Genomic DNA, 12,840 nt, shown 5'->3' on the forward strand with positions numbered 1-12,840 from the left:
AAGATTGCGAGATCAGTATGTAGCTTAATGGAGGACTAACATTGATTCGTCAACATCGTTAAATATGTATAAAGAATTAAAACCCATATTCGAAAGGTCGCCGTATTTAGATATACTTGAAAACATAAAACATAGAAGGATTATTGCCAATATGCGTCTCTCATCCCAAAACTTGTTAATTGAAACAGACAGACATCATAATATTGACAGGAACGAAAGAAAAATCCCCATGTGTAACTGTAACGATATCGAATATGAGTACCATTTCATACTAATATGTCCGCAATACCTAGAAGAACGAATCAAATATATTCCAAAATTCTATTACAAGCGACCTAGTATGTTCAAATTTATTTATTTATTTATAAATTTAAACTACTTAATAGTAGTAAGAAAACGACACTCGAAAATAAGCCATCTATTGTATAACATGTTTCAAAACAAGAGATAACAATTTGTTTATTATCACATGATATGTTAAGAAGAACTTAACTTATACTAACAATTGAGAGTACTATGCTCGTTACACGTTGTTTGTTAACCATGGATGTATCAAATGTATTGATACCTATATATGTATTCCATGTCACATTATAACTTGTAATTTAGAACACTCTCACTCTCCAGTGATAAGTGATTTATTAATTGATGTATGTAATTTGAACATTGTAATTATTTATATTTAGCACGCATGTCTGTAAAATTACCATGCATCTGTATATGACGATAACCTTGTTATGCTTAAGTCAAAATGAATATTCTTTTCTGTTCTGTTCTGATAATTTAATTGGCAAGTCCATTGCTCAACGATTTTTGCGATATTACAGTGCCTAACGCATCACATGGTTAAGCATCAATTCCAAACATAAACCAATCACAATACAACTTATAAAGATGTATCTATGCTAATTTCCCAATAAGACTAGTAAATACCATCTGAAATGTTTTTGCTCAAGACGATCTGCTTTGTTGTCATCAGTTATAGTTACGCTTTACCCCGAAGTAAAATGCAAACAACGTCACTATTACAACATATGTCCACGTGTCATGTCGTAACGCTGCATGGACGAATGCAGTTTGCAGCGGTATAAAGCTCCAAAGAAGGCTTTAGCAACAACATTACCGCTTGACAATAATGTGTTAAACATTAATTACATTCGAATTATGATACAACCAATTTTGTAATATCAGAACAGAACAGAACAGAATAGTTTATTTTTTTACTTAAGCATGTGAAGCTCATCGTCGTAAACATTTATGATAATAACAGCATGCGCCGAAGTACACAAAAAACAACCATCATTTATAAAAAACCCAATTATTCTAAATGAACAGGAAACCTAATCAACTTTAGTTCCTTACTTAATATAACTAGTAACCGACTTATAACATACATACGTTTTCAGTATTATATTATTTGTGATACTGTTTTCCCAACAAAAATACAAATTAAAGAAAAAAAAAGATACACGACGACTACACTACGACTACTACGACGAAGACGACGACTACGACTACGACGACGACGACGACAACGACGACAAGACACGACACGACGACGTACGACGACGACGACAACAACAACGAAGACGACGACGACTACGAAGACGACGACGACTACACTACTCTACGGACTACGGACGACACTAGACTACGACTACGACACCGACTACAACTACGACAACACACTCTACAACTACTACAACGACTACTACTACTACTACTACTACTACTACTACAACAACCACTACTACTACTACTACTACTACTACTACTACTACTACTACTACTACTACTACTATACTACTACTATACTACTACTACTACTACTACTACTACTACTACTACTACTACTACTACTACTACTACTACTACTACTACTACTACGACTACTACTACTACTACTACGACTACTACTACTTCTACTACTACTACTACTACTACGAATAATAATTATAATAATAAAATTAATAATAATAATAATAATAATTTCAATAATAAAATAAATAATTAGAATATACTACTACTAAAACTACTACTATTACTTCAAATAAAATTATGCAATATACAATTACAATTATTATTTTAAGTATAATAAACTGTATTTAGACTTAAAGAGACTTAAGGCGACTACCTTATAAAATCTCTTCAAACAAAATAATAATATTCTTAAACGTTATTTGTTAAAACACTATGTTTAGATGCATTTATACCACAAACTTATCTTTTTAACCCAAAATAATATTTTCCTTTCAATATATGGATAACATTAATAAAGACACGTCACCAATATTATTTACTGGTCCGCACAAGCTAATCAGGGACGACACTTTCCGCGTTTATGATAGTTTTGTTTATCGATAGACTCTTCTTAGCAAAAATCCAGTTAAAGCGGAAAGTGTCGTCCTTGATAAGGCATTGATAAGACTGAGCGCGGCTCATTTATTTAAACTTATTCAATATAGGTTGACATCTGTACCATACTGTAAGTAATTTTAATATTTCCTTTTACATTATGTTGAAATTGGTATTGCCCATAATACAGACATAGAAATACTTTTCAAAACAGTTGTTCTCAACTGTTTCAACATGTTTGCGTAATTTTCAATATTGCAGAATACAGATACATGTACTTTACAGACAATTAAATTAAATGTTTAGTTGTCCGTACACATACATTTTGCGGGTGTTCATTTATGTATTGATGTTTTTACTGTAATGCAGACCTTTGACAATATTATATTTAATGATGCTAAACAATATAAATAATTATAGCAAATACTAAAAGAAAACATTATTCGCTATTTTTTTACCTCATTTAGGTAATCTTTATTTCAGTTGATTTTTTAATGTTAAATGGATAATATCACAATAAACCGAATTCAATCTTCATGTTATGAAAATACTCAACTTTTGCAAAAAAATAAACTCAATATTTAAAAGTCAGTTACCCCCGTCACACCGGACTGGCGTCCTTACTGCGTCCTTACGGCGACCCAGGTCGCCGTGAGGACGCCATAGACGCCGGAGGAACGTAGTAAGGACGCAAGAGAATGCAGTGAAGACGCCGAAAATTGCTCAGGACGCGAGCCCACTGCGACCACTTTGAACATGTTCAAAATAGTCGCCGAAGTCCGGCGTTTTTACGGCGTTCTGTTAAGGACGTAATAATCGTAGTAGGGACGTGGTAGGGTCGCCGTAAGGTCGCCATGGACGTCGTGTGGTCGCCGCTCAAACCCACAGAAAATGATAATTGACTGCAAGGCGACCGTACGGCGACCTTATTGCGACTTTAGTACGTCCTTTGTACGTCTATTGCGTCCTCAGAACGACTATGGCATCCTTTTTACTGCGACTTCATTGCGTCCTTACGGCGTCTATTGCGACCCTACTACGATTATGGCGTTCCTACTGCGAACCCGTTTTTAGGGCTGTATTAAAGACACCGTGAGTAAGCGCAGAACACCATAAACCAGGACGCTGGTGTGACGGGAAGGCGAAAAACAGCCTTTTTTCCGAAAAAGTCATTTGCGTCCTTACTACGACAATTACAAATTTCCAAAAACACAGTCTTAGGTCGCCGTAAGGACGCCAGTCCGGTGTGACGGAGGGACCGCCATGACAACACCTTGTCTTAAAGAAAATTCTAAGTGAAATATATTTAAGCAATACAAAGGTTTGTCATGTCTAATGCAACAAAAGAACTTGGCATGCATTAAAGATAAATATTGTTTTCATAAAAAGAAATCCGGCAATTTTTTAGTAGATTATGAGTCGCAATTCACTTAAGTCTCCAATCTTAAGACATAAAGGGGCTTTTTGAAGCACCAACCCTTTTTGGTGTTCTTCCCTGTACACACGTCAAAAACAGAATACCACATTGTTTTTTTTCTGAAATACAGGTCTTTGAGTAAATCGAGTAATTCTTAGAGGAAGTACCATGGAACATATCAAATTATTAGTGTGCTGTTATTTGGTAGCAATGTTTTATACGTTCAATCGACGAAGGGTACATGATAAGGTCAAACCTAAGGTAATGTGTGTGTACGCCTGAAAATTAATAGTTTTGGCTTTTAATAAAGTTTCATGATTAGATTTACCAGCAATTCAAAAAGAAGTAGAATAATTAGCCACATAATATTTTAAAATATACAGCACCACTAATACTTGTTTAATTACAACCGCTTTCGTCATAAATATTCATTATTGGCGTATCATTTGAATTGTAATGCAGATACTTCAATAAAAAAATTACACTACATATGTGTTTTCGACAATCCTAATATACTTCCTTACATTACTAGTACTACTACAGCATATTGCATAATCTATGTCTTAAACTCATGCATAAGTAAATGAATAAATAAAGATAAATATATAATATAAATATATGAATATATGAATATATGAATATATAAATATATAAATATATTAATATATGAATATACAAATATATAAATATATAAATATATAAATATATAAATATATAAATATATAAATAGATGTATAAATATATAAATATATAAATATATAAATACATAAATATATAAATATATAAATATATAAATATATAAATATATAAATATATAAATATATATAAATTATATTGTCATGCTTATTTGTACTCTTATGTTAATTTTTTTCAGACTCCAACAAGACGCCCGGTAAAGACAGCCCGCCGCACCTGCTGAAGCCAAAGAAGCCTCGAAAGGCTCGAACCGCCTTCACCGACCACCAGCTTAACTCACTTGAGAAAACCTTCGAGCGTCAGAAATACTTGAGCGTACAGGATCGCATGGAGCTGGCCGCGAAGTTGAATCTTACGGACACCCAGGTGAAAACCTGGTACCAAAACAGACGGTAGGATCACTTTACTATTGCGATACATTACATTTTTATATGACCATATAAACACAACCCTTGCACCGATAAATACGTTTTGCATGACATCGAATCGAAATCGACTATTTACTATTACTATTTACTATTTTATTGCGACATATACAATTATAATACCCACACTTAAATCCCACTGCTATGACTACTACGTCTTCAAATACAAATGTGATGGACCGTATTTAATTTTACATGGTTAAGTCTACTATAGTAACGCATTTATTACAACAGTTAATACATACACCATTATAATAATACATTTAAAAATTATATTAAATAATGGTGTTACTGATAAAATTATTAATAAATTCTGAATTAAAAATACGTAGAATAATATGTTTATTCTATATTCATTGGTAGACGAAAATGTTTACTATAATAATTATATATATGCAAAAAATGAAATTCTAACAACATTATCGGATGAGAAATTTGTATTGTCACCTGCTCATATTTTATTGACCAAACATTAACTAATAAAGCATAGCACGTTTAAGTGCAAATCAACTCACAATTTTCTGTAAGTTACGCATCTTGGAGGGAATGTAATGTTGATATATCTGTTCAAATCCCGTGATGAATATGAACCTCATCATTTAGCAAAATTAATATCTTTAAATTGATATGACTGTACTTTTTTTCCAACCATTAGCGCCGTTCAGAACTGAAGTTTCATGACGATGATCTGCATGTTCATTATATACGACGCTTCGTTTTCAAAGCTTTTTAATCTAACTACGTTGATCCTTGTTTGAGTATCCTTGATTATGTATTCATCCGACTATTCACTGGTTAAATGGGAATCAAGTTGTAATGTATCATCATTTATTGCTGTTTACTTTGAATTTTTATTTAATTTTTTTTTATTACACATAAGTGTTTGAAAATAACTATTGGCCAAGAAAGCGGTGTTACAACCCGTTTTGCAATAAACCCGTTTTGCAATAAAATTATTGCAAAACGGGTTGGAGTGTCTTATTGCAATTTTTTTTTAAACAACCCGTTTTGCAATAAACCCGTTTTGCAATAAAATTATTGCAAAACGGGTTGGAGTGTTTTATTGCATTTTTTTTAACAACCCGTTTTGCAATAAACCCGTTTTGCAATAAAATCACCACACATTTATTTGCAATAATTTCATTGCAAAACGGGTTGGAGTGTCTTATTGCAATGAGAATTTTGTATAACAACCCGTTTTGCAATAAACCCGTTTTGCAATAAAATCATCATTCTTGTATTTATTCAAATTGATTGTAATAGTTAACAGTGATGTTCAAATTTTGTATTTAAATAATATTGTTTTAAAATAGACAAAACTGTGAGTTAAAACTTAAAATAAAAAAGCATGGAAGGTGGTGAATTTCGAGATTTAATACGATAAAACAAAACAGAATGTGTGTCGAAACGTGTTGAAGTGTCTTCATGCAACGTCAGTTGTGAGTTACAAACCGTTTCGCAATACAATCATCACATATATACTATTTGTTTCAAATTGATTTGAAACGGCATAAAGAAAGTTTAAAATGTCGCCTGCAAGGTAAATATGATAAAACTAGGCTGAATGTATATATTTATGAAGTGATTTTCACCAATTGGAGAATTAAATTAAGACAACCCAGAAGTGCAATAATTTTATTGCAAAACGGGTTGGAGTGTTTTATTGCAATTTGTAATTTGTATAACAACCCGTTTTGCAATAAACCCGTTTTGCAATAATTTTATTGCAAATCGGGTTGGAGCGTCTTATTGCAATTTGAATTTTTTATAACAACCCGTTTTGCAATAAACCCGTTTTGCAATAATACAATGACACGTGTATTAATTAATTCAAATTGATTGTAAACATTAAAAAGGAAATTTAAAATATCGTGTTTTTTTATATTTCCAAATATGGACAAAACTGTTAGTTTCCACTAAAAAGTAAAAAGCATTGAAGGCGATGCATTTCGAGATTGAATGCGATAAAACAATACAAAATGTAAATAGAAAGTGTTTCAACCTATTTAGTACTGAAGTGAAGATAACGCCGAAATGCAATAATTTACTGAAAAAACGTGTTGAAGTGTCTTCATGCAATGTGAGTTGTGTGTAACAAACCGTTTCGCAATAAAATCATCACATATATACTATTTGTTTCAAATTGATTTGAAACGGTATGAAGGAAGTTTAAAATGTCGTCCGCAAGGTTAATATGATAAAACTAAGCCGAATGTATATATGAAGTGATTTTCACCAATTGGGGAATTAAATGAAGACAACCCAGAAGTGCAATAATTTTATTGCAAAACGGGTTGGAGTGTTTTATCGCAATTTGTAATTTGTATAACAACCCGTTTTGCAATAAACCCGTTTTGCAATAATTTTATTGCAAAACGGGTTGGAGCGTCTTATTGCAATTTGATTTTTTTATAACAACCCGTTTTGCAATAAACCCGTTTTGCAATAAAATTATTGCAAAACGGGTTGGAGTGTCTTATTGCAATTTTTTTTTTAAACAACCCGTTTTGCAATAAACCCGTTTTGCAATAAAATTATTGCAAAACGGGTTGGAGTGTTTTATTGCATTTTTTTTAACAACCCGTTTTGCAATAAACCCGTTTTGCAATAAAATCACCACACATTTATTTGCAAAAATTTATTGCAAAACGGGCTGGAGTGTCTTATTGCAATTTGTAATTTGTATAACAACCCGTTTTGCTATAAAATCATCACACATGTATTATTTAATTCAAATTGATTTGAAACTCTGAAATGAACATTTCAAATGTCGTATGTACGGATTTAAGTTAAACACATATTAAGACCAGGTTGTAAGATTTGCCCAAATAATAAAATACATGGCAAGATATTAAATGCAGCAGAAAATATGATAAAACAACACAATATTTTTATAGAAAATGATTTCCAAAAAAATGGGAATTATGCGAAGAAAACCCATAATTCAATTTGTTTATTGTAGTGTGTTTTTGCAATGTGATTTTTTTTTATAACAACGCGGTTTTCAGGAATATCATTACATATATACTATTTGATTCAAATTGATCAGAAAATGTATTCAGGAAGTTCCAAATGTATACGGACACTGTGAATGAACAAAAACTGTGACGAGGCCCCAAAAGTCAACGTCAGTAGGCGTTTTACGAAGGATAACAGCCACACCAGGTAGGTTTTTGTCAATATCTCTGCTGATTGTCCTCTGGTTTTCATACGACCTGGTGCAGGCAATAAAGCATGCATAAAGCTTGCGATCGGTATATCACGTGTGGTGTGTGTTGCTTTGGTTTTCGAGAACACTTCGACACAAATTTTCATTGTAGAAGCAAACGTATTTAAACACACAAAGAGTCGGTGTTTACAAAAATAAACGATCACATAACTATCTATTTGTTACCGGACGAACATATATTACCAAGTTTTTCGAAAATATGTTCCGGATAATAAATATACGTTTAAAGAGTAGAATCTAATATGGCAAACGTCAGTAGTACATTTTAGAATGGCAAACGTCAGTAGCCAAACAATGCAAACGGCAGTAGACGAATATATATGCAGGCGGTCCTTCCACCTTTTAGACACACCCATAAATATGTTAACTAATATAATGACATTTACTTTAACAAGTATTATATTTCTGTTCAAAACAGTAAGATTTAGAAGCTTGATAGTATTTATTACCACGCACACATAAGAACTGCAACTGTGCTGTATAAATAAATACGTACGAAAAGTGAAACAGTTCCTTTGGAATTGGACGTTTATGAACGAATATGGTAAATGATATGGTGCGAGCGCGACACGCGTGTGTGTGTTGTTCATGTTAATTTCCCAAGAGCAATCGTCAGCTGTTATGAATAGTAAATGTATGTATACATTACATTTTACTTGCGACTTTTTGAAGTTTAAAATCTTATTATTCATTTCGAATTGCTAATTGTAACACGAAATAATTACCCCGTAAAAGTTATATTCTTAAAAGCTATTTAAGGTCTATATCTTCGAATACTGTGTTTACATTATACATTAGCTGTGTAAAAATTCCTAACATGATGCATACCGTTTGTGTTTAATCGGTATATTTAACATGTAATTCAGTTATGTCACATGTGTGTCGTTTTTGTGGGGATGCCCTCAAAACCAAGTGGGGGTTAAAACTGCACGAGGACAGGCACCTCGGCTTGTCAAAATATTCATGTGAGAAGCAATTTAGAAGAAAAGAGGATCTCACCAGACACATGTGAGTATTTGTTAAAGCCCCATTACTGCTCAAAATCAACGAACATTTCGTACAATATTTCGGAAAATAAAGTTAAACAATTTAAAATCAGTGTTCCTTCTAGCAATTGCCGAAATTTCCACGCCCGATGTGGTCTGGTAACATAGATTTCTGTAGATACAAAATGCCCGTTTTTATGTTTTTGTGGCACAATTAATTCCATTTTAATTTCCCGCAAATATATCTATTCATGCGACACACGAACACTAAAATGGTACCACGTTAGTGTTCATGTGTCGTTTGAATAGATACCGTAAAATGGAAATAATTATGCAAAAAAAACCAACAACAACGAGCATTTTGTATCTACAAACATCTAAGTTACCTACAGAATCCGGATAGTGCCATCTACAATCCCGCCCTTCTTTCATCAAGGGCGACACACGACACACGAAGCGATACACGATATTTTGCACGACACACGATATTTTGCGCGATACTCAAAGCGACACACGGTATTTTGCGCCACACACGATATTTTGCGCGATACACGAAGCGACACGCGATATTTACCACGATATATCGCCTTTTGGGCAACCTACACAAGGGTGATATTTAGTGGTACATTCTCGCGCGTATTTTAAAACGATATTTTAAATTTCCTTTTTAATGTTTACAATCAATTTGAATTAATTAATACACGTGTCATTGTATTATTGCAAAACGGGTTTATTGCAAAACGGGTTGTTATAAAAAATTCAAATTGCAATAAGACGCTCCAACCCGATTTGCAATAAAATTATTGCAAAACGGGTTTATTGCAAAACGGGTTGTTATACAAATTACAAATTGCAATAAAACACTCCAACCCGTTTTGCAATAAAATTATTGCACTTCTGGGTTGTCTTAATTTAATTCCCCAATTGGTGAAAATCACTTCATAAATATATACATTCAGCCTAGTTTTATCATATTTACCTTGAAGGCGACATTTTAAACTTACTTTATGCCGTTTCAAAGAAATTTGAAAAAAATAGTATATATGTGATGATTTTATTGCGAAACGGTTTGTTACACACAACTCACATTGCATGAAGGCACTTCAACACGTTTTTTCAGTAAATTATTGCATTTCGGCGTTATCTTCACTTCAGTACTAAATAGGTTGAAACACTTTCTATTTACATTTTGTATTGTTTTATCGCATTCAATCTCGAAATGCATCGCCTTCAATGCTTTTTACTTTTGAGTGGAAACTAACAGTTTTTTCCATATTTGGAAATAAAAAAAAAACGATATTTTAAATTTCCTTTTTAATGTTTACAATCAATTTGAATTAAATAATACACGTGTCATTGTATTATTGCAAAACGGGTTTATTGCAAAACGGGTTGTTATAAAAAATTCAAATTGCAATAAGACGCTCCAACCCGATTTGCAATAAAATTATTGCAAAACGGGTTTATTGCAAAACGGGTTGTTATACAAATTACAAATTGCAATAAAACACTCGAACCCGTTTTGCAATAAAATTATTGCACTTCTGGGTTGTCTTAATTTAATTCCCCAATTGGTGAAAATCACTTCATAAATATATACATTCAGCCTAGTTTTATCATATTTACCTTGCAGGCGACATTTTAAACTTACTTTATGCCGTTTCAAATCAATTTGAAACAAATAGTATATATGTGATGATTGTATTGCGAAACGGTTTGTAACTCACAACTGACGTTGCATGAAGACACTTCAACACGTTTCGACACACATTCTGTTTTGTTTTATCGTATTAAATCTCGAAATTCACCACCTTCCATGCTTTTTAATTTTAAGTTTTAACTCACAGTTTTGTCTATTTTAAAACAATATTATTTAAATACAAAATTTGAACATCACTTTTAACTATTCCAATCCATTTGAATAAATACAAGAGTGATGATTTTATTGCAAAACGGGTTTATTGCAAAACGGGTTGTTATACAAAATTCTCATTGCAATAAGACACTCCAACCCGTTTTGCAATGAAATTATTGCAAATAAATGTGTGGTGATTTTATTGCAAAACGGGTTTATTGCAAAACGGGTTGTTAAAAAAAATGCAATAAAACACTCCAACCCGTTTTGCAATAATTTTATTGCAAAACGGGTTTATTGCAAAACGGGTTGTTTACAAAAAAAAATTGCAATAAGACACTCCAACCCGTTTTGCAATAATTTTATTGCAAAACGGGTTTATTGCAAAACGGGTTGTAACAAAGCGGAAATAGACTCCTTAAAAATATGTTAAATCTCGAATTGTTTGCATATGACCGTTCCATGGTGTTTAGCCACGTTTTATTTATGTTTATGTGTTGGTTTGCGTATTCATGAGTTGTGTGTTGTTATCTCGTGCTGTTGATCTATGTTACACTGTTAGGTTGATTTTTTTTCTGCTTGTTCAGCTGAAGTTTTTGTTTAAATTGTAGTACATTATGACTTAAAAGTTTAAAACGAATTGCACACGTTTCAAACAATTTTAAAGTGAGAGGGGACCGGTAAGAAAAACTATACATCTAAATAAGTTGGCAAAATCATAACAAAGTTTGTTCTAAAAGTGTGCTTTGGTGATGTACGAATACATTACACAATTATAATGTTTATGAAAACTGGTCAGTAATGCATAGAAGGATGAGATAGTTTGAGTCATCCGCATATAGTGTTACACTAATGAATATTTCATTAACGAAAGGTCATAGTAAAGGGTGAGGAAAATAACAAAGTTATCTTGTGAGGCATCACTGGTTCGTAAATAAAAAAAGAAACAAAAACTGGTTGATTTGCAATTATCAGTAAAAATAACGTTGCATGAGCGCTGTGCTAAGTTGTTTAACCCATTTATGCCTAGTGGACTCTCCCATCCTTCTAAATTAGATCAATTAATTTCCAAAATTAGGGATGTCTAGTATATTTATTTCTATAAATAGAATATTTCTTACAGACATTCCTGCGTCTACGCTGTTTGCCAATGCCTTTTTTCTAGACGCTATGCATAAATGGGTTAAATTCACACGCATCATTACGTCAAATGTTTTTTTTTACCGAAAAATACATATACTATGAAAATTAGTTTGATTAAAAATTATTTTATATATAATTTTGAAATTTTTATAAGAATGTTTTTGCTATGCATCAGTGCAGGACTATTTTCTGAATTTTTACGAGAATTTTGACGCCGCTTATTTTGTTCTTGGTCTTTATGAAGACGTTTGAGAATCATGTTCGAACAAAATAGTTCATGTAGGGCATGTCCTTTGTTCGAGATCTTCTTTAAAAACATGATTCCGCAGTACACATACAGGTTTTGATAGTTGTTCCTAGATATGCTGTTATAAGCCAGTAGGGCAAAATGAGTATTAAAAAGAACTTTAAAAGAACCCCTTTAATTATTTTAAACCAAACGCGCGTCTAAAAAGATCTCAATAAGCTTTACATCCGCAGCCAGAAAATGAGGACACAAATGCAACCGTGGCGCATAATTTAGTACTAAACTCATCATTGTTATGTTCTCATCTCGGAAGCATCATAACTTGTATGAATTTCGAGTGTTCGACAAGTATGAAATTTTTTTTTGCTGTTCGAAGTATCCTTATAGTTTCATGGCATGAAAGTTGATTGGGCATAAATTAAACCTCAAGTTCGGTAAGTATTCCGGATATTGAAGCTGAAGATATTAGTATATTCCAATTTTAAAG

The 12,840-nt window shown here is 32.5% G+C and overlaps 1 protein-coding gene across 1 annotated transcript in view; it reads left to right on the forward strand.

The window, feature by feature from the left end:
- LOC127838759 (barH-like 1 homeobox protein) overlaps nucleotides 1–12,840 on the forward strand; it is a 30,410-nt gene that overhangs the window by 10,643 nt on the left and 6,927 nt on the right. Inside the window, exon 2 of the mRNA XM_052366743.1 lies at nucleotides 4,647–4,860. Coding sequence (XP_052222703.1) covers nucleotides 4,647–4,860 — 214 coding nt within the window. The remainder of the gene's footprint in view (nucleotides 1–4,646; nucleotides 4,861–12,840) is intronic.

The sequence above is a fragment of the Dreissena polymorpha genome, chromosome 7 (assembly GCF_020536995.1).
Source record: "Dreissena polymorpha isolate Duluth1 chromosome 7, UMN_Dpol_1.0, whole genome shotgun sequence".
NCBI lineage: Eukaryota > Metazoa > Mollusca > Bivalvia > Myida > Dreissenidae > Dreissena > Dreissena polymorpha.